The sequence below is a fragment of the Herpailurus yagouaroundi genome, unplaced genomic scaffold (assembly GCF_014898765.1).
Source record: "Herpailurus yagouaroundi ecotype Mexico unplaced genomic scaffold, PumYag 77, whole genome shotgun sequence".
NCBI lineage: Eukaryota > Metazoa > Chordata > Mammalia > Carnivora > Felidae > Herpailurus > Herpailurus yagouaroundi.
The window spans coordinates 24,790,723-24,813,598 of record NW_024412388.1 but is presented as its reverse complement, the minus strand read 5'-3'; the positions used below and the strand labels follow the sequence as shown (position 1 = coordinate 24,813,598).

Sequence of the window (22,876 nt, the reverse complement as noted above, 5' to 3'; positions counted from 1 at the left end):
AGCGGCCGGCGGGGCCGGCTATTAATAACGCGGCCGCCCAGCCCGGGGTCGCGCAGCCATGGCCAGCCCGGAGCCCCGGCTCGATGGGGACGGCGCCGCCCAGGCCGCGAGGTAGGACCGCGCAGGGCCCGAGTCGCCGCGCTGGGGGGAGGGGGCGCTGGACGAGCCCCCCGCGATCACCTTTCGCCTGGCTGGGGGTGGTGGGCCAGCCGGGGTGCGGCGCGGGCACTGGGCGGAGCCACCGGCCAAGGGAGATGGGGGAGGCCCGGGGTCCCGGCACCTCCGTTTGTCTGTGGCTTTTTATAGCGCCCCCCCTCCCCTCCGGGGCTGGGTGACGATTAACCCTTTCAGACTGGTGGGCATCCACCGGCAAATGCCCCTGGGCCAGAGTGGCCAAGGACGCTTCTAGCTTTCTTTCATTCCTCACCCCAAATGCGACTGGAGATGGAGGCCTCCAGTTGCTGAATTCGCTGTGTGGAAGGGACTTGGTGCAAGGTTGGGCAGCTGCCAGCTTGGAGTTAAGAGCCTGTTCGGGCAGCTTGCTCTCTCCGGTCTGAGGCCTGGAACGGGGGGTGGGGAGGGTCTTAGGAGGGCCTTGGTCTTTGGCCGCCCCCCTCCCCCCCCCCCCGAGAGAAGGCCCGCCCCCAACCATCCACTCTGTCAGCTTACCACTGGTGACCGGGAAAGAGCTGTGGCTCAGGGATTTGGGGCCAGTAGGGAGTATTTCTGCCCCAGGTCAGACCATAGCCCCGAAGAGGTGAAGGTGCAAACACACACACCCCACACCCCTCACTGTCACACACAGCACAAAGCTGAGTACAGTTTTGCACATACAGTCACCTGTGCTGCCATATGCATATACAGATACACACAGAGTCAGACACACACCAACGCATGCCTGCAGCATGTCACAGACACTCCTTGCCACAGCCTTGATGTGCAGAGTGGGAGCTGCTGGAGTCCTCTAGGGCCAGGGTCAGAGCAGCAGAGGGAGGCTGCTTGGAGTCCAAGGAAGCCTGAAGTCAGGGGCCCCAGCTGAGCTGGCTCCCTTGCCCCTCGACCTCCCATACGGTATTTTCCTCAGCCCCTTAGAGAGAGGCAGCTGTGTGAGGGCAGCACCGAGCAGAGGCCTGGCACCGTGGGGGGCAACAGAGGCAACAACAGTGTGTGATAAGGGCGCTGCCTGGGAGTCAGGTGGCCGGGGTTCTACTTCCAGCTTTGCCACTTGACTTTGGGCAAAGTTTCCTCCTTGGATCTGAGTCGGTTTCTTGCCTGCCTTCCTTCTACAGAGCCCCACCCTGGGATACACAGAGAATGAGAACTGTACTTGTCCTTAGGAAATGGACTCTCAGGGGACACGGACACGCTCACTGCTGTAATAGCACTAAGTGCAAAGATGAGCTGCACACAAAGTGCCTTGAGAACACAATAATGGGTTTGTTTGCGAAATGCTTCACAGGGGAGATGAGTGGGGCTTGAAAGACGAATAGAAATTTACGAGTAGGTAAATAAGTATATATATATATATATATATATTTTTTTAACTTTTTATAATTAAAAATTTTTAATGTTTATTTTTGAGAGAGAGAGAGAGACAAGAGTGTGAGCAGGGAAGGGGCAGAGAGAGAGGGAGACCCAGAATCCAAAGCAGGCTGCAGGCTCCTCGCGGTCAGCACAGAGCCCAATGCGGGGCTCAAACCCACAAACTGTGAGATCATGACCTGAGCTGAAGTCAGATGCTTAACCAACTGAGCCACCCAGGCACCTCCCCCCCCTTTTTAAAGTTTATTTATTTTTACAGAGAGAAAGAGAGTAGGGAAGGGGCAGAGAGAGAGGGAGACACAGAATCTGAAGCAGGCTCCAGGCTCTAAGCTGGCAACACAGAGCCCGACGTGGGGCTCGAACTCAGGAACCGTGAGGTCATGACCTGAGCCAAAGTCGGATGCCTAACCAACTGGGGCTTAACCAACCCAGGCACCTCTAAATAAGTATATTTTGAATGCTCTGTGCCAAGCTCTGTTGGACCTGCTGTAGCTTTGTACCTGTTTTAGAACTCATGCCTGTTCTGGGAACACAGTGATAAAAGGAGCACCGTCCAGCTTTGGAGCCAGATGCCATCTTCTCCAGCCTCTACCACTTACAAGTTGTGGAACCTTGAGTGAGTTCTTTACTCAGTGCTTTGGTTTCCTCATCTACAAAATGGGGGTAACAGATGAGCATCATATACATGAGTATTCATGTAAAATACTTGGAATACTGCCTTGAACACAGTTATGTCATTCCAGGGTGGAGAACTCAGCAGGAGCCTGTGAGGGCCGTCTGCTGGGAAAGCAGGGGCTCTGTTGAGGATCAAGGTGGGTCTGGCCGGCTGAGCAGGTGCATCCTTTCTGGTGCTACGAGCTCTACCTTTCCAGGTGGTGCAGGATTGTTCTCTCATCAGATGGTGTACAAGGAGCTGTATTTTCTGAGCTGGATTCTTTAGACATAGTGGGCTAGGAGTAGGAGGTGTAAAAGTGTTAACACATGCTCTGGGTGGGCAGGGGCGGGTAGTGTGAGATGAGCCTGGAAAGGTATGTTGGGGCCACATCTTTAAGGGCTTTGAGTCTATGCTAAGCAGCTGGCTATTTGTGCATGAAGTGATGCGACACGGTTATGTTCTAGTGAGCTGTGGCACTGTAGGCAATAGGCTGGCATGAGAAGGAAGAATGCCCGTTACAGGGCTGGCACATGAGTGCAGGTATGCGATGACTTGGAGTAGGGCCCTGGCAAGGGGATGAGGAGGAGGTGGAGACTGGAGACTTTCTGAGATAGGTCAGTTCTCAGTGAGTTGGCGATGTGGGGGAGGAAAAGGGCTGTTTAAAGATTATTTGCCTCAAAAATAGAACTACCCTACGATGCAGCAATTGCACTGTTAGGTATTTACCCAAAGGGGACAAAACGTAGATTCAAAGGGGTACCTGTTTATTGTACAAAGATTCAAAGGGGTACATGCACCCCAATGTTTATAGCAGCATTATCAACAATAGCCAAACGATGGAGAGAGCCCAGATGTCCATCAACTGATGAATGGGCGAAGAAGATGTGGTACATATATGCAATGGAATATTACTCAGCCTTCAAAAAGAATGAAATCTTGCCATTTGCAACAACATGGATGGAGCTAGAATGTATTATGCTAAATGAAATAAGTCCATCAGAGAAAGACAAATACCATATGATTTCACTCATGTGGAATTTAAGAAACAAAACAGATGAACATATGGGAGGCAGGGAACGAAAAGAGAGGGAACAAATCATAAGAGACTCTAAATGATAGAGGACAAACTATGGGCTGATGGAGGGAGGGGGGATGGGCGAAGTGGGTGATGGGTATTAAGGAGGGCGCTTGTTGTGATGAGCACTGGCTGTTGTAGGTAAGTGATGAATCACTGAGTTCTACTCCAGAAACCAATAGTGCACTGTATGTTAACTAACTAAAATTTAAATTAAAAAAAAGAAGGGGGGGGGTAGATTATTTGTCTCATCAACCTGCTGTATGGGGATGTGCTTCTCTGAGCTGGAGAATACAGGTATAGTAAGCCCAGGGAGAAGGATAATTTGGGGGCAGTTGAGTTTGAGGTGCTAGGTGACACCAGGTGAGAGAGATCAGTCTTTGTGGTAAAGTGATGGGAACAGCCAGGGTGATGGTTGAGGCTGCCTTCAAGCTTTTAGATTTCGGTGCAGGTGCTTGGGTTGCGTGAAGCCAGTGATGTCTGGGGCCTGGTGAAGCCACACTTGTGGTTTCCAGAGGGTCACCATGAGACACAGAATGGGGAGCCAGGGACTCCTGGGGGTGCTAGAGAGGAAGATAGAGTGAGTACACAACGATTGAGAATAAAAGTAATCTGTAGGGGGAACTTGGAGCTGAGATCTAGAGCTTAAAACCTGGACACAAGTAGGCCTTTTCAAGACAGATGACTTCATTGATACATGGGGCTTTTCATTTATGCTTTCTGTCTAAAATAAGTTTCTCGTAAGCTACACTCACATTTAAATTGTTTTATAACTGGTGCTCATGGAGTATGAGTTTCCTTGAGCAAATTACTTAATCTCTTTTCACCTCAGTTTCCTGATCTGTAAAATGGGGATAATAAGTATGACTACCTCATAAAAATGTTATGAGGATTAAATGAATTGGTGTACGTAAATCATTCAGAACTGAGCCTGAATGATATTAGATTCAGATATTAGGACCTTTTTAAGTGTAATTTATTGTTATTATTTCCGTGGTATTTTATATTTTCAAAGAATTAATTGCCCAGAGATCCAAGGTAGGTAAGATGAATTGAAACAGGAAGGACCAAAGCCATTTGAAGGCCAGAGAAGCAGGAGAATATTCCTTAACAGAAACTGGTTAAATTAGCAGGCAACTGGCAGCCGGGTTAAGGAACTTCTCTGTCAGAATCACAGAATCTGAATTCAAGAGCCTTTGACAGGCCAGAGGATGGGCCAATTCTAACAAGATGAATGTTTTTACAGGAACAAGAGATGTGGTTTAAAAGCACTCAGTCGGTTAAGCATCTGACGTCAGCTCAGGTCATGATCTCGCAGTGAGTTCGAGCCCCACGTCGGGCTCTGTGCTGCCAGCTCAGAGCCTGGAGCCTGCTTTGGACTCTGTGTCTCACTCTTTCTCTGCTCCTCCCCTGTTCGTGCTCTGTCTCTCTCAAAAATAAGTAAACATTAAAAAAGTTAGGAAAATAAAAGTACTCAGTGTGAGACAGTCTTAAAGGCTTTTAGTCAAACTCAGCATTTGCCAGTATGATTGAGCTGCCCTCTATCGGCAATATTGGCCTTATCAACAGAAACATAGTGTCCAGAGCTCAGAACATACCTGGATACTGTTTCCAATACCCACCCCCAAGGGACAGTGACAGTTTGGAGCCGAGTCAGAAAGAAGTGACCCAAACGAGGAGAGCACCGGACACTTTGGCATGCATGGAATAATTGAAAGATGTTAGTTTTCTTTAGGTGTTTAAAGAACTTGGCATGGGAAAGTAGTTAGATCTGTCTGATTCCAGAAAGAGGAACCAAGTCCAGGTAAAAAATTGCAGAGAAGGTTTTACTTCAACACTAGAATTTTCTTATGACAGTGGAACGATGTGAGCTTCCTGGCCTTAAAGGTATGTAAGCAGAGGCTAGACGCTGACGTCATGGGGATGTTGTCAGGGTATCTGAGCCATGGGTGTATGGAGGTAGGCTGACGGAGGGGGAAGTAGCAGACAAGTGCCCTCTGAGATGTGAGAGGCCGAAAAAAGCCCGATGGCTCCCGTCAGGAACCATCCCGGGATTGTGGCTGCCCTCTGACTTTAAGTCATTTCTCTTGCAGAGAAACAAGAACGGAAGCCAGTTCTTCTCTCGAAGAGAACTCTGAATCCCCGCGTGAGGTGGGGACTTTGAACCCAGAAGTTACTCTGTCTTTGGAGGGGACCTTGAACTTAGAGGACATTCTCTACCTGGGGGACACAGGTGACCTCGATGAGACACTCTATGTGGAAGAGACGGAGAAGCCTGAGGAGGCACTGTATATCGAGGAGACCAGGCAACCAGGGGAGGCCCTGGAGATGAACGAGCCTATGAAGCCAGAGGAGATACTATATGTGGACGAGCCCACACAGCCAGAAAAGACGACAAGCCCAGAGCAGACCAGTTCCGGGGGAGAGACGGTCACGAGCGAGGAGAAACCCAGCCCTGAGGAGAGCCTCCAAGCCGGGCCTGGTCCCAGCACAGACAGCCTGAGCATAGAGGACCTGGAATTGCTAGAGGAGCGTTTCCAGCAATGTGTCCAAGCTGTGGCCCAGCTGGAAGAGGAGAGGGATCAGCTCATCCACGAGCTGGTGTTGCTCCGGGAACCAGCCCTGCAGGAGGTGCAGCAGGTCCATCAGGACATCCTGGCCGCCTACAAACTGCACGCCCAAGCAGAGCTGGAGAGGGACGGGCTGAGGGAGGAGATCCGGCTGGTCAAGCAGAAGCTGTTCAAGGTGACGAAGGAATGCGTGGCCTGCCAATACCAGCTCGAGTGCCGCCGGCAGGACGTGGCCCAGTTTGCTGATCTCCGGGAAGCGCTGACCACACGGGCAGCCCAGCTCTCGGAGGAACTGGCCCAGCTCCGGGACGCCTATCAGAAGCAGAAGGAGCAGTTACGGCAACAACTAGAAGCACCTCCCAGCCAGAGGGACGGGCACTTTCTCCAGGAGAGCCGGCGGCTCTCTGCCCAGTTTGAGAACCTCATGGCAGAGAGCCGCCAAGGCCTGGAGGAAGAGTATGAGCCTCAGCTGCTGCGGCTCCTGGAGAGGAAAGAAGCTGCGGCCAAAGCGCTGCAGAAAACCCAGGCCGAGATCCAGGGGATGAAGGAGGCTCTGAGACCCCTGCAAGCAGAGGCCCGGCAGCTCCAGCTGCAGAACAGGAACCTGGAGGACCAGATCTTGCTCGTGAGGCAGAAACGAGATGAGGAGGTTCAGCAGTACAGGGTAGGCCCCCTGGGCACGGACAGTTAGCCTGGGGCAGGAAAAGGTGACCGGAGTCACAGGTCTCGCGGCCACTTTGAAGGAGGCCCTCCTACATGCAGGAGGACCTGCTTACTCCTCGGGGCGGCCGCTCCTTTACTCCACTCTTCATCCCACCAGGTTAGGCTGGCGCTCCGGGCTGAGAGTGTAGGCGGCGCCCTGACACCGACCGTCACCCGGTCCCCTCGTTAAGCCTCCAGATCAAGTGTTCTCACTTTCATAGATGAGGAAACAGGCTCAGCGAGCTGGTGGTTTATGAACCCCGGCCTGGCCAATCGTGAATGTTTCCATGCACTTTCCACGGCACAGTTTTCCAATTCTCGGTGAATCGCGCTTGGGTGCAGGGAGCAAGAGGGGGATGAGGCGAGGTGGGATTTTCATTCTCTCCCTCCCTGCACATTCACCCTCAAGTCCCACCTAGCTGATCTCTGCCTTGGAACTTCCCAGTTTTAAAACTGGGATGAGGGGCGCCTGGCTGGCTTGGTTCAGTAGAGCGTGTGACTCTTGATCTCGAGGTCATGAGTTTGAGCCCCATGTTGGGCATAGAGATTACTTAAAACAAAACAAAGCAAAAACTGGGATGAAATCTATGAAGCTCTATTCCTCATTTTCCTTCTTTGTGCATTATCACCATTTCACTTGTATTCCAGTTACTTCTGATTAAGTGTGAGCCAGTTCTAATCCCTTTATAGAACAGGGTGGGATATAAATACAAGGTAAAAACACAATTTTGTCTCTCTCCCACGGACTGTGAGCTTTCAGAAGGAAGGGAGCATTGCTTTACTTTTTTCTGCCACTCGGGCTCAGAGGACATCAGTTAAATGCTGACTGAAGGGCTGCTGGCCACTATGAGGGGACCACAATGTGGTGGTTCCTTTCAGAGCAGTATTTTCATCTTTTGAAATACATGTTCCTTTGGATAAGCTTAAAAAGTTCCAGAGATTCTGATACATCCTTCAAGGAACATATCCTCTGTTGAAAATGGCTGTATTCACTTCGCTCAAAATTTTGTCAAGCTTTCTGTAGTTTGTATTATGAAAGCAGTCCCCTCCCCCACTGCAGCTTTTTAATTGGTTCAGTCTAGTGAAAGAGGATCTTTTTATTTTTTGGACATAAAATGTATCCTTAAGTTGTACTCAGACAGACATTACATTAATAATTATAATCCAGGGGAAAGAGCAGCATGTGATTGAAGAGAGGTACAGGTAAGAGTGCTATAGGATAATGAAATTATTTTTAGTCACCCATTAAATCAGACAACACTCCATGGAAGAAGCGGTGTTATTTGAGCTAGGTATTAAAATATAGGCAAGATCTAGACCAGTGCTATCCCAAAGAAATATGCAAGACATAATATAATTTAAACCTTGCTAGTAGCCATACTAAAAAAATAAAAAAAAATAGGAGAGTAATTTTAATATATATATTAACTCAACATCTGCAACCTGGCTGCATATGACAGGTGAAAAATTGAAAGGTGAGTTGAACTGTAAAGGTAGGTTGGGGCAGATCATGTTGGGCTTTTTTTTTTTTTTTTTTTTTTTTTTTAATTAGAGAGAGTGAGTGTGTGAGCTGGGAAGGGGGGCAGAGAGAGAGAACCCTGGGATCATGACCTGAGCCAAAATGAAGAGTTGGATACTCAATTGACTGAGCCACCCAGGCGCCCCAGGTCATGTCAGGACTCAGAAATCCAAACTAGGGAGTTTGGATTTCATTCAGTACTCAGTTGCATCAGTAAAGGTATTTAATCAAGCGAGTAACATAATTGCTTCTCTACTTTTAGAAAAAGTACGGGTGGCAGTGTGTAAAATGGGCTGGAGACCTAGAAGCTAGGGGACTAATCAGGAAGTTACTACAGGTAAGAGGAACCAATGTGGGAATACAAGGAAGGGGAAGGATGCAAGAACAAATGCAGGATAATGTGGCCACTGAATGAAGGGGGCAGGGGTGAGAAGTCACAGAGGGTGTCAAGATTTCAGACAAGGCTAACTGGGACAGTGGTACCATCAACAGGAAATCCTCTGGAGGAGTTTTTGGACATAGTGTTAGGGTTGTAGAATTGCCCCCGCCCCCCACCCGCCCGTGATTTTCATCACTGTGCTGGATTTCAGATTTGCTGATTGGTACAGCTTTCCAAAGACCATTCTATGAAAAATACTCTTGATGGATGTCTCCTATTGCTTTGTCATAAAGTAGCAATCAAGGTCCTAGTAAGCAAATTCTGCTTTGTGAAATGGCTCCCCAGACTTGTTTGCCAAAGGTCACTTACGGCATCTGACTACTTTTCGAGGGTGCACTTCACTCTGGCAGTTGTACACTCTGCCTCTTTCATCACCATCATCTATTCATTCAACAAATATTTTCTACGCCTGCTTACCAAGTGCCAGGCAGTGAACTGTATGCTGGCAGAAGAGATGAGAAATGGGGGAGATGGGTAGTTCCTGACCTCAAATAGTTTATAGTCCAGGAAGGATACCAGATATAATGAACATATTGCTTAAAATCAAAGACACTTGATTTTCAGATGTACCCTGATCTGAAATGTTAAAATGCAAAAGCCATAGAATCAGTGAAATCACTAATATTCTTCAAGTGATAAACACTATAACAATAGTAGGAATAAGGCACTGTACCAATGAAGTACGTATAATTACCCCTGCCTGGGGACACGGAGGGGAAATTTCCTAAGAGTTAACAATAGCTACCATGTACTTTTAGTTTTTTACATGTATTAATACATTTAATCCTTACCTTTCTGTGAGATAGCTATAAATTACTGTCACTGTATGAAAAATGAGAAAACAGAAACCAGACAGACAAGTCAAATCATTTGTTCAGGAAGTGACAGAAGGAGGATTCTGACCCTGTGCAATCTAGCCCGAGTTCACATTCAACTTCCACAAGGTGTTTGAACCAAGCCTTGGAGAATAAATTCGTTGGGTAGACAAGGGAAAGAGGCATTCCAGGCAGAGGGAATGACTTACACAAAAGCATGAAAACATAAAAAGGCATGTTAAGGGAAGTGCGCTCAGTGTGGCTGGATCCTAAGAATGTGACTAGATAGATGTGGCTGTAGAGGTAGATTGGACCAGACTGAAGGATTTTCCATAGTCTTCAAGTCAGTGGTTTTCAAAAAAAAGGTTTTCTCCAAAGCCACAGACCCTTTTCCCCAAACACAACTTGATCTAGAATGCCAGCATGTAACAGGTAAAAGTGAGCTACTTTCTAACTGAGGCAAGGACACTTCTATATGGCTTTCTCCTGGGGTTTCATGGAAAACAGTTTGAGGAGCCACTGAAGAGCTCCACAGACAAGATGGCAACAACGCAGTGTAAAGTATGAGTTTTCTAAGCCAGTGGCAAATCCTGGCTTACTTCCTGTCTGGGAAACTTCGGACCAATGACTTCACCAAGTGACTCTGCTCCTTCACTGTAAAATGGGATTAGTAATAATACACATCATAAGGCTGTTGGAAAGAATGAATTAATCTTTGTAAAGTACTTGCACATAGGCACGTACTTTTAAAAATGGTGGCATGTAGGATGGATTGAAGGAGCCTGGAAAGACCACTTAAGCCTTATGAGGGAGAGATCATGTGAGATATGTGAAGTAAAATATTTGGGTAGGATTTGAGGACTGGTGCAGTGGGTGGTGTGAGGAATTTGCTGAGAATGGTCTCCAAGTTTTTAGATGAAATTGGTAGGTCGTGAATGCGGGATTATAGAATGTTTACTATCTACGTGCTTCACATCCAGCATTACGTGCAGGGTGCTGGACAGGAACCTACAAGCTGGGAGTTACACAAGAAGAAAAAAGATAAATAGTAATGTAATATAGCAGATGCTGTTTAGGGGACAGAAATGGCAGGAGTAAAGAGATCTGTGAATTTGTCAGGCTAGAGCAGCAGGCTAGAACCAAGAAACATCATGCAAGCCACAGATGTCATTTACAATTTTCTAGTAGCCACATTAAAAAAAAAAAAAAAAAAGGTAAGAAACAGGTGAAACTAGTATTTTATTTAACTCTGCATATAAAAATATTTCAACATTGAGTCAATATCAAAATTTGAGGAATTTTACATGGTTTTATATGCCAAGTCTTAAAAATCTGTGTAGCTTTTACTTAGGTACATGTGGATTCAGATTAGCTGCATTTCCAGTACTTATTAGCTACATGTGACTAGTCGTGGCCTCCCTGCCACACAGTGCAGGCTAGAGGAAAATGTCCATCTGAAAGCGCAGTGGAGGTTCTAATTAGAGGTAGGGGTCAGACTAAAGGGGGTCTGAATGCCAGACTGAAGAGGTGGAAAGTCTTTGAAAGACGAACACGATAAAGCAGTTTTAGAAAGTTAATCTTGTGGTGCTACATGATTAAGACCGGAGACTGTCTTTAACGCCAGTCAGGGTAGCAATATTTGTTTCATTTTGTAACGTTGCTCCTCCTGGTCAGTTTATCATTGATGGTACAGACTGTCTTCCCAAGCGTGTACTTTTAGGTCTCACCAAAATACAGCTTTGCTAGATGTCGAAGGGAGGCTTGGGGAATTGGGGCGCAGAGGTTTGCAGGTGCTTCCCTCCAGAAGACAGGCTTAGATGGCAAGGCCGCAACTCTGTGTGGCACCAAAGTATGGCTAAGGCACTAAAAAAAGGCCTTTTGACAAGGTTGACCAAAGTCGAAATTCAGCCAGAGTATCAAACGCTGCAGAATGAAGTGCCATAGGTATATGAAGGATGACTTAGAGAACAAATTATTTAGATCCTTCTAATAACAGCATGTACCTAAACTGGATGCCTGGCTCATTATTCTTCAAAATCTGAGGTGAAGTCATTACCCCTTTAAAACAGGCCTTCCAGCTGCAACCTTCCCTTCCCATCTCCCTCATGCTTCCTAAGGATCCATGCCAGCTACCAACTATGCCAGAGACGGATTTGCTGACATCTTCCTTACCTCACTCCTCAGGCATTAATCCTGGGCAGAGACAGTTTACAGAATATATCCTGTTTGGTTTGGGCAGAATGGGAAACGGACAATCATCTTAAGGCTCCTGAAGGCCTCTGGGGCATATAGCTTCTTCATCTTCCAACTTAGCACTTTGGAACAAATTCAGTCTTTTTGTGTAACAAGTAAACAGTATACGGTTATAAATTAACAACTAGGATAGCCAACATCCTAATAAAGCACCTATTTGCATATGATGTTACAGAAGTACTGGGCAGAGCTATTTTGGACTTCAAGGAGGTTCAAATACAAAACTTGTGTTTAGTCTTTCCTGTAAACAACTGGACTTCCAATAGTTTTAACGCTCTTAGAACTACATTTAATAGCCAAGAATAAGTGGGGCGCCTAGGTGGCTCAGTCAGTTAAGTGTCCAACTCTTGATCTTGGCTCAGGCCATGATCTCATAGGTCGTGGATTCAAGCCCCACGTCAGGCTGTGCTGATGGTGTGAGGCCTGCTTGGGATTGTCTCACCTTCCCTCTGCCCCTCCCCTGCTTGTGCTGTATCTCTCTCAAAATTTTGGCTCAGGCCATTACCTTATGGTTTGTTGGTTTGAGCCCTGCATCAGGCTCCGTGCTGACAGTACAGAGCCCGTTTGGGATTCTCTCTCCCCTTCTCAGTCTGCTCCTCCCACACACTCTCTCTCAAAATAAACAAACAAAAAAATAGTTAAGAATAACTGCATACAAAGACTTGATTTTTTTTCCAAAGTAGGCTCCACACCCAACGTGGGGCTTGAACTCACAACCCCAAGATCAAGAGTCGCATGCTATACCGACTGAGTCAGCCAGGCACCCCCAAGGCTTGGTTTCTTTTAAATTGCTTTAAGTTGCAGGATGATGTAAAAACTGATTATCCTGATAGAAATAAACTTGCACAAAGCCAGAGGTCCATAAAACTCTCAGCACACTGACTAGAGGACCAAAATTCTCCCCAACACTTCTTAAAACTGCAAAACAAACAAACAAAAAACCATCTGAGCACCCACCCACCCACCCTTTGTAGGATTCTATTAAGCAGTAGTCTGCCAGTATAGACGAGACTCCTTTCTGGTCACCATTTTCATAAGCAGGATTACTTTGTCCCCACATTTCTTTGAACCAGTTTCTCAAACTATACTGGCGTGAAGATTAAACAACATCTAAGAAAGTGCTTTATAAACTATAACGGGCAATGCCAGTTTTTTTATTGTTCTGCTCACTAGAGATGTTCTTGACCCTCTCACCTGCAGGAACAGCTGGAGGAAATGGAAGAACGACAAAGGCGGTTAAGGAATGGGGTACAACTCCAGCAACAGAAGAACAAAGAGATAGAGCAGCTAAGGATCAGCCTCGCCGAAGAGCTCTCAACTTATAAGTCAGTTTTTGCTGCTATTCAGATCTTAACTGACACTGGCTGAGGGGATGGTGGGGAGGGAGATGTTGCTCAGGGGAAATTTCACTTAACATGGAAAAGCAAAAAAATGACTTGGGAAATGATTTCCAAACTGTGCTCATCCAGGACAAATGGAAAATGGCTTTCTTTTTTTTAAAGGGCTATGCTATCCAAGAGCCTGGGACAGGCTACCGCTCCCACTTCTCAGACAGGTGGAATCGAGACACAGTCTCAAGGTGATCCTTGAGGGTACAAGAGTGGTGTTTGCCTTGTTGCTGCTTTCCTAACTTAACAGTACTAATGCCTGAAAAAAAAAAAGTGTGTCAAATGACAAGTCAGTTAGGAATAACACATACCTCCAGATTGCCCGATTTAAGCATTCAGCAGTCACTTGGAATGTTTCTGTTTCTAGCAGGACTCAAAATATGCCCTAATTATCACTGGGAATTCTGTAAGAGGATGACACATCTAGGGGCTCTGTGCATCACTTTCCTTGGCCTATTCTACCCCATCAGCTATTCATAAAGTTTCCTTAGAAGAGCAGACAGTTATACTACCTAATTCAGACGACAAAGGAGGCCAGAAGGCTAAATATGGAAGTTAAAACAAAAACAAAAAACTCAAGTAGGTATTGTTTTAGCCTGAGGGACAGAATTTATTTTTAAAGTTTATTTTGAGTGACAGCAAGCAGGGGAGGGGCAGAGAGAGAGGGAGAGAGAATCCCAAGCAGACTCTGCACTGGCAGCACAGTGCTGGACACGGGGCTCAAACTCGCGAACTGTTAGAGCATCACCTGAGCCAAATCAAGAGTCGTATGCTTAACCGACTGAGCCACCTAGGTGCCCCAAGATTATTGCTTAATATGTGAAACAAGCAACACGCCTATCCATTGATTTCTTTATATACTAATATGTTCTTATATTCCTGATAAAATCCTAGATTCTCTTGGATGAAGACATTAAGGATAAAAAAGGTCTATGTTAAGTTGTATACTAAACAGATGCCCATAAATTTAATTTTTACTTTCTAGCTAGTCTTGTGTCTTAGATACAAACTCACAAATAACAGTTATAACCAATACTTTCGTAACTTACTAGCATTTTCTTTTACCATGTTTTACCTAGGAGTAACTGATTACGCTTATTGTTTGGGAGATTAGAGAACCTTGTAATTGAGGAAAATGGTATGTTAAACACCTTTGTGTGGATCAGATTAAAAGTACAATAGGGAAGGAAAGGGCAACGACTCATCTTAAGAAACGAGAATTTCAGTCATTGTTAACACCCATGCAAGGTTAACCTGGGCAGAGAAAATTTCTAGCTAGTCCGTCCCATCACCACCACATAGGTTACCATTCATTCAGTTTCGCAGGTAAGAGGCACCCTAATAGGCATTTGGAGGGAAATGCATTCCTAATCATATGTAAATCACACTCTAGCAATCTCTCCCCAATTTAGCCCGCACTAAGTAAACTTCGGAAGTTGTGATGAACTTCATGCTGTATTATTTCAAGTTGCACAAAATATAAACTTATTTTTTCTTTTCTCAACTTTACAGGGGCTGTTTAGAAACATATGGCCAAATCTGCAATCCAGAAACAGCAACACAAAACTTCTTAGCAAAGGATCACTAAGTACCCTCTGGACATACTTTTTTCCCAAGAGAAGGGAGTGCCAGGGACTTGGCAAGCAATTCACCCTGGGAAAGTTACAAATACTGGCTGACCTGTTTAAAAAGATTCTAAGGCTGGCTGGAGGCAGAACACCATCAGTCAAGGCTTAGGTGGAGTCTATTTCATAGGCTGCTGGTACCAAGCTAAATGCACTTAGCAACGGAAAAAGAAGCCTTCTGTTCTCCAGCAGCAACCCCCACGTGCAGAGTAAAGGATGGATGTATGGACACACTTTACTGTTGTGAAGAATGTATCTTGCCTTGTGTTGGCCCAAAACAAAAACCTTTTTTGGAGCACAGGTAGGGTCAAAAAGGCAACCGATTTTCATTACATGGGTTTACAATTTGAATTCTTTTGTGCCATGAGTATTAGACTTTAAAATGAATCCTTTTACAAAGTTTAAGTCTGTGCAGACTCATACAGTTTACTCCTAATTCTGTGAAGATAATTTTCGCTATACTCTAAAAGAACTACTGACTTGGAAAAAAGGAACCAATCCAGATTTGAACCTAAAGGTTAAGAATACTCAGATTTTCCCAAAGACTGTGTCTCATGAAAATGATTCTGGGTCAGAGTGATCTACTCAGTTAAATTGAGTGCCTGGCAAAGAACCAGGCATTTTATCTGGTTATGGTACTTGGTGATAAAGGCTTTCAAGAGCCTATTATTTCTAACCTCTAAGTACAGACCCCAGTGAAAAATATACTGGGGAGATTCAACCTCTCTATGGGAAAAGGTTCAAACACCTTTTCCAAATTTAAAATTTGCCTTAAATGCTCTCTGCCACATTGCCTTTGACAGTCTTGAAAGTCTATGTAGCTCTCTAGAGAGACTTCAAAAAGATGTGATTTTATCAAAGACTAATCCTGTGCCTCTTGGGTTCAGTGTTTTATGTCTTGCACTTTCCCTGGGAAAGAGTGAACCTCTTTTCTCTAGCTCTGGGTCTATTATATTTAATTCTGCTCTTGATAGTCAAAGACCAGAGACAATTACTGTCCTCTGAACAACCCTTCGAGAAGCCAGACTGGTGTTTGATGAATGTTATGTACTAAATAAAACCCATCAGCATGGGGTTACGTAGAAAAGCAATTTATTCCATTATAAGCACTTACACAGTTAGTCATGGAGAGTAACAGGCCTGCTGGTGAAACAGGTCACCCAAAATAGAGATGGTACCAAACTAGTGGTCAAGGACTAACTCCTTTAAAAAAAAAAAAAAAAAAAAAAAGCAACTCTTATCCAGGATTAATTTAATTTTAAAAACAAATACAAGCTATCAATTCACTCTTCTCAACTCAACTGGACAGTCTACCTGTGGTATAACTGTCAGGTAAAAACATACATCTTTACAACTTGGTGGTCCCAAGTTTTTTAAAAAAACCATTTCACAGAAAGGAAAGAAATATGAAAACAGCTCAAGAAATACACTAACAAGCAAAAATATATGGGGAAAGAGGAACACATAGGTTTGACTTAACTGAAGAAACAGGGGAGACTGGTCTACATAGGAAAATGTGCATCCTGGAAAGTCAGGTGTGAAGATTTCAGAAGAGGAATTTATAGGACTTCAATCTCCCCCATTTCCTGAATAAAAATGACATCGTGTGGTATTTATACTCCATGGCTCAGACACCTACCTCACTTGGCTCTATTCCTTCCTCACTTTAGCCTTAACTTAAAGGAGTCTGAAAAACTTGGGGATACAGCCTAAGAAGAAAAATAACCACACACAATATTCCCCTTTCTAAAGTGGCTACTTTAGACCTTTGTTACTAGAAAATTCCTGAAGAAAATTTAAATAGAAGTCTGTGGTTTTACTGAATCAAGTCCCCCAGTTAATATTTAGAAAACACCCTCTGTTTGGGCTAGTAACATTGTTGATGGTACCTATCTATCACAGAGGGATAGCCAAACAAAGTCTGTGTCTCAAAACCAGTGTTAAATCAATCTCAGGGTTGAGAGGAAAAACAGGGGAGTCTAAAATCACAAGAAGTGCAGACATATCTAGGACCCTTGTCCTTCTGGATCCACGCTTCCTTCAGGGTCTTCATCATTATAAATGTTCTCTGCCTGCCCAAAAACAAGAAACAGAGAAAGGACATTTAGTAAACATGGAAGATATTTCTTGAAGTTAAAGTTTCAAAAACAGATCAGGCCAGAGAGAGAGACTGAACCAGAGTCTCTGTAGCAACTATTCAGCTCTGCAGTTGCTGCATGAAAGCAACCATTGACCATCTGAAAATGAATGGGTATGGCTATGTTCCAATAAAAACAGGCAGCTGGCCCACAGGCCAAGTAGATTAGGACATTCCCACAAAACTGAAGTATGGTTACTGTTTGTCTTCACACCCAACCTTCAGGAGTCCTTTTATTGGACGTTAGTCATAAGAGTCAAAAAGTAAAAACGACAGGGGCGCCTGGGTGGCTCAGTTGGTTGAGCGTCAGACTTCGGCTCAGGTCATGATCTCACAGTTTGTGGGTTCAAGCCCCGCATCAGGCTCTGTGCTGACAGCTCAGAGCCTGGAGCCTGCTTCAGATTCTGTGTCTCCCTCTCTCTGTCCCTCCCCTGCTCGCACTGTCGCTCTCTCTCTCAAAAAAACATAAAACATTAAAAAAAATTTATAAAATTAAAAAAAGTAAAAACACCACAAATGCCCATCAAATGATGAATAAAAAATGGTATGTGGCAATAAAAAAAAAAGGTAGTCACATATTGTATTATTTAGTTTATAGTGAGTGTCCAGAACAGGGAAATCCGTAAAGTGGACTGGGGATTGCCTACTGCTGGGTGGACTGGAGAAAAATAGGGAGTGATGGCTAATGGGTATGCAGTTTTTCTGAGGAGTAAATTACTGTGGTGATGGTTGCATAATTCTGTGATTACAGTAAAAAATAAATAAGCGTTCATTAAGAGACCCCCCCCCACCACCATGGGTTTCAAATCTCAATTTATGAATATTTTTAAAAGAAAATTGCTCTAGGGGCGCCTGCGTGGCTCAGTTAGTTGGGCGTCCAACTTCGGTTCAGGTCATGATCTTGCAGGTCATGGCTTCGAGCCCCACATCGGGTGCTCTGCTGTCAGCATGGAGCCTGCTTCAGATCCTGTCTCCCTCTTTCTCTCTGCCCCTCCCCTGCTTGCGCATGTGCTCGCTCTCTCTCAAAAGAAATGTAAAAAGAAAAAAGAAAACTGCTCTAGCATAAAATAAACTCTACTTCTATTATTTGATGAAAAACTTGCAGCCAAAGGCATAATCTTAAATACAGAAAATACTTTTATTTGGGGAAAGTTAACTGTTCTTACTTAGCATCTACTGTGCACAAATCACTAGGCTAGGTGCTGCAGAGGATGGGACAGTCTTATCTTTAAAAAGCCTGTGATCTGGGCGCCTGGGTGGCGCAGTCGGTTAAGCGTCCGACTTCAGCCAGGTCACGATCTCGCGGTCCGTGAGTTCGAGCCCCGCGTCGGGCTCTGGGCTGATGGCTCAGAGCCTGGAGCCTGTTTCCAATTCTGTGTCTCCCTCTCTCTCTGCCCCTCCCCCGTTCATGCTCTGTCTCTCTCTGTCCCAAAAATAAATAAACGTTGGAAAAAAAAAATTAAAAAAAATAAAAATAAAAAAAATAAAAAGCCTGTGATCTGACTGCAACAGGAACGTATACGATTTTGTAATGTTTTCTGACAACGAATGTGTAACGGTCTTTTTCACCCAAAGGTGTCTAACAATTCAATTCAATCCTGACACTAACTACACCTAGAAGTAGTGTCAGACTCCATAGGTTTAAGGGCCTGGTCCCACAAGACGATAATCCTCACTTCAGAGGCCAGTGTCAAGCCGAGTGCCCAGACTAACCAGGTACTTCTGTCCAACTTGCCTATAAAACTTGGGGGTTTCCACAGGCTGCCCTCCCACCCCCTGCCATCTTAGATTTGATAATTTGCTGGAATGACTCATAAAATCATGAAAACTTTTATTTAGTATCAGCAGTTTACAACTTAAAACTCAGGAATAGTCAAATGGCAGTGATGACCAGGGCACGGTGAAAAGGGAGCACAGAGCGTCCATGCCTTCCCTAGGCAGCATCGATCTATTTAACAACTTGGAAGCTCATTGCATCGAGAAGTTTTATAGAGGCTTTTCAAGAGTCTTTACAGAGCGCAATCCCCTCTGCTTGTGGGTGGGAGGAACTGAAAAGTTTTCCAATCAACTCTTCAGTCTTTTGGGAGCCCAGACCTATCCTGAGGCTATCCAGTGGCCCTAAGTTACCTCCTTAGCCTAAACTCAGGCGTGGCCAAAAGGGGCTCTTTATAAATAGGAATAGAGACTTCTACCACTCTGATAATCCCAAAGGTTTTAGGACCTCTGTGCTAGGAACCTGGACAAAGACCAAATATTTATTTTATAATTCTCCTTTTCTTTTACCACAATTCTAAAAAAAAACAAGTAAAGAAAATACCTGGCCTGCCTGAAGATGATGTAGTTCAATCTACTACAACAATCCCATGGGAACAACTAAAATATTTTTAATTTAAAGGCTATCCAAGGCAGACTATTTCACTTTTCCGTCTTTAATTTTTATATTAATTTTATGTGGGTACAATACAAGGAAAAAGGTGAGCCAGATTTTCTGTTTACACATATAACACATAATTATTACTAAAAGGAATAAAGAAGAAATAAAAATACTCCCTAAATATACCAACCACATTTTGACAAACAGCCTTCTAAATAGTTACACATAATTTTTAAAAGATGTTTATCTTTGAGAGTGCACGCATGCAGGCGCACCCAGGCACCCCTAATTAAACACTAGCTACAATAATTTTAACATGAGGGATTACAGCATGCCATTGTTCTACAACCTGCCCTTTTCCTACTTAAAATGTCATGGGTATCTTATAAAAACAAAGCACATTTCTTTTTGATACATAATATTCCAAAGTACAGATACACCATACAATATGTTAATCTCAGGAGCACCTGGGTGGCTCAGTCAAACACTGGACTTTCGCTCAGGTCATGATCTCATGGTTTGTGAGTTCAAGCCCTGTGTCCAGCTCTATGCGAACAGCTGACAGCCTGGAGCCTACTTTGAATTCTGTGTCTCCCTCTCCCTCTGCCCCTCCCCCACTCCCACTATTTTAAAACTAAAACAAACATTTAAAAAAATCTGTGGTAAACACATAAAATTTACCATCTTGGGGCGCCTGGATGGCTAAGGCAGTTAAATATCTGATTCTTAATTCTGACCCACGTCATGATCCCACAGTTTGTGGGACTGAGCGTCAGGATCAGGGCTGACACCAGAGCCCGCTTGGGATTCTCATTCTCCCCCTCTCAGCCCCTCCCCCACTTGCACACATGCTCTCTCTCCAAAAAAACTTACGAAAAATATCTTAAATTTACCATCTTAACCACTTTTTAAAAGCATTTCATTTTTGAGACAGTGTGAGTGGGGAAGGGGCAGGGGACACAGCAGATCCAAAGTGGGCTCTGCACTGATAGCAGTGAGCCTGATGCGGGGCTTGAACTCACCTAACCAAGAGATCATGACCTGAGCTGAAGTCAGACACTTGACCGACTGAGTCACCCAGACAGCCCCCATCTGTATCATTATTAAGTGTACCGTTCAGAGGCATTAAGCCCATTCACTTTATGTCCAACTATCAACCACCATCCATCTCCAGAAGGCAAGTGTTTCTAACTCTGCTATATATTAGACATCATAGTTATCTTTTATTAAATTCCAAGCTCTCTGGAAATTCAAAGAATTCACCTCAATCACCTCCAACTGGGGTATAAAGGGCAGGGATGTTTTCAGCATCTACTAAAATTTCACGGAGAAATGATAGTATTTGATGCTGTGCCACTGTGGTAGGCATGTGCTGGGCATGTTCATAAGCCACTTCAAAGGAATGCCATTCTCAAAGATTCAACTGCCAGCAAAGAGGGGAAAGCAGAAGGCAAGCCAACAGCAAGGAGGTTATTATAGTCTAGAAAGTAGTAGTAAGAATCTGACAAAAACTAGGGTGTGTAGTAGAAACAGGAAAGTAGGTATGTAAGTGTGTATTCTGTAAGAGGAGTATAGATATGACCCTGCAGACAGACAATGTTAAACCTGGTAAGTGAACTAGACTTAGAAGTCTAGTGATAATAGAAAACTCTTTGAGTTTTCAAGTTGGAAGAGCTGGAGAAGACACTAGAGCCATATAGGAAACAGGAAAATCAGGAGGAAAGGGGAGTAAGGTAAAGGGGGAGAGAAGTTTGGTTTGAGTCTGAAACACCACTGGGACAAGAAGATAAAGGTAACAAGCAGACACTTGAAAATGATAATGTGCAGCTAAGTGCTAAAGTCATACTCAGGAATAAACTGACCAGAGAGGCCAGTGGTATTCATTATAGTCTATAAATATGAAGTGACACTACATCTCATTTACCTAACCTCCCCCAAATAAATGATTAACACTTACCATTTGCCAAACCTGCATGATATTATCTTCTGATACAGAACAAATCACCCAAGGTTCATTGGGATTCCAGGAGAAATCAGATATCTTGGCAGTGTGACCACCATGAATAAACTGCAAGAGGGAGAAAAACAAAGATATGAGGAACAGATAGAGGACAATAAATACAGACTATTTCAATACTACTCGGTGTGCATAACATACCAACAATTCTGGTGGCCCATCTTCTGCATCTTCTGGGGATTGTTCCTCTCCAATTTTACTAGCACAAGAAAATTTTTATAAGTTAAAACATTTATCCTGAGTAACTAATTTGGGAAAGTATAAATAAAGTTAACTCCACAAAAAGTAACTAACACAAGATTTACCTTAAATCCCAGACGTTCAGTCTGCGATCAGTACCACTGGAAGCCAAAATAGTCTCATTGTGAGGCGACCACTGAACCTATAGTAAGAATGAAGGAAACAGAAAAGCATTTAGAAAATTCAGGGAGGGGGCACCTAGGTGGCTCAGTCAGTAAGCGTTCGACTTCAGCTCAGGTTGTGATCTCACGGTTCATGAGTTTGAGCCCCACGTCGGGCTCTGTGCTGACAGCTCAGAGCCTGGAGCCTACTTCCAATTCTGTGTCTCCTTCTCTCTCTGTTCCTCCCCCACTCACGTTCTGTCTCTCTCTCAAAACACAAATAAACATTAAAAAAAAATTTAAAAACTGAGGAGAAAATACCTAAATTATATTTAACAATTAAAACATTTTGTAAATAAAAGAAGAAATCAACGTATTTTAGATGTTATAAAACTTGACAGCTAGATAATATTGTTTCTTATATGGAAATAATCTATCACTAAACCTAGGAAGTCAGCTTTTGTTCTTTTTCACTTTACATGTATGTATTTTAAAGATTTTTAAACTTTAAAGTAGGCTCCACACCCAAAGTGGGGCTTGAACACACGACCCCAAGATCAAGAGTTGCATGCTCCACCAACTGAGCCAGCCAGGTGCTCATCTTCTATTTTTGAGGATCTGATCTTATCTATTCTTACTAATTCTGGCTTCTGGCTGAATGTAATCCAATTCTGACCTTAGAACCAAAATGCAAAACACATACACACAATATCTATTTTCTCAAATACTTACTATAAATTCAGCACTATAAAACTGATAAAAAATGACTCCTTACAATAATGACTTTATTAAAGTTAGCTACTACACACACAACAAAATCACATATTGTTACACTGTTTGGTAAGAAAGTCCTAGGTTCACGTACGGATAAGAGTGCATTAGTGACCAATACTTAGGGAGGAATTTAGACATACTCCTGGCAAGAATACCATTTTCAGGCAAGGACAAAAAGACAGAGTAAAGACAAAATGTTCACTGAAGAGGCTGAGAGTAGAAAATAAGGTTAAGTGAGACTAAGTGCATGGGAAAATGGCTCACCTAGAGACTAGTTCAGAGGCCACTTTCACACAACCAAAATTAAATTTGACCACTTTTAGGTTCTTAACACTTGACCATCTTTTATTATGGGGACTCTAAATGGGCCTTTCCTTGCTATAGAATTGTAAGCTCTTTGACGGCAAAGACTAGAACATATTCCTCACAGTTTTCCAGCAATAAGCTTTGAACATAGTGCAACGTTTCTTGACTGAGTCAGTTTTTCCAGATTAAGAAAGGAGCTTAAACTCATGAGGCAGGAAACATGGGAGCTAGCACTTTAGGCTTCAACTACAAAATCAACAGACATGGCAAGTCCTGGAAATAAGGTAAGACACAAGGGTCAGAGACAAGAATAAAATCAGACCCTAATTTTCCTTCTTTTTTTG

General features: G+C 44.1%; 2 protein-coding genes across 3 annotated transcripts in view; one reads left to right on the top strand and one right to left on the bottom strand.

The window, feature by feature from the left end:
• Nucleotides 1-15,813, top strand: SYNC (syncoilin, intermediate filament protein). 2 transcript variants are annotated; one of them, XM_040468078.1, is made up of 5 exons: nt 1-111; nt 5,366-6,506; nt 12,771-12,895; nt 13,073-13,149; nt 14,471-15,813. In XM_040468078.1, the coding sequence occupies exons 1-5, from the start codon at nt 59-61 to the stop codon at nt 14,479-14,481; spliced, it is 1,407 nt and encodes a 468-aa protein (XP_040324012.1). In that variant the 5' UTR covers nt 1-58; the 3' UTR covers nt 14,482-15,813. The 2 variants fall into 2 exon arrangements, with proteins under 2 accessions (XP_040324012.1, XP_040324020.1); XM_040468086.1 differs by lacking the exon at nt 13,073-13,149.
• RBBP4 (RB binding protein 4, chromatin remodeling factor) overlaps nt 15,659-22,876 on the bottom strand; it is a 21,105-nt gene continuing 13,887 nt past the window's right edge. The window contains exons 9-12 of the mRNA XM_040468091.1: nt 21,417-21,493; nt 21,253-21,310; nt 21,052-21,162; nt 15,659-16,655 (exon numbers count right to left, since the gene is read on the bottom strand). Coding sequence (XP_040324025.1) covers nt 16,590-16,655; nt 21,052-21,162; nt 21,253-21,310; nt 21,417-21,493 — 312 coding nt within the window. The 3' untranslated portion in view covers nt 15,659-16,589. The remainder of the gene's footprint in view (nt 16,656-21,051; nt 21,163-21,252; nt 21,311-21,416; nt 21,494-22,876) is intronic.

Bases quoted from the DNA above. Each gene is read 5' to 3' on its own strand.
- SYNC (XM_040468078.1), top strand. From the start codon at position 59: ATGGCCAGCCCGGAGCCCCGGCTCGATGGGGACGGCGCCGCCCAGGCC. The intron at 6,507-12,770 runs GTAGGCCCCCTG...TCTCACCTGCAG, and splicing joins AGGAGGTTCAGCAGTACAGG to GAACAGCTGGAGGAAATGGA. The intron at 12,896-13,072 runs GTCAGTTTTTGC...TTTTTTTTAAAG, and splicing joins GAAGAGCTCTCAACTTATAA to GGCTATGCTATCCAAGAGCC.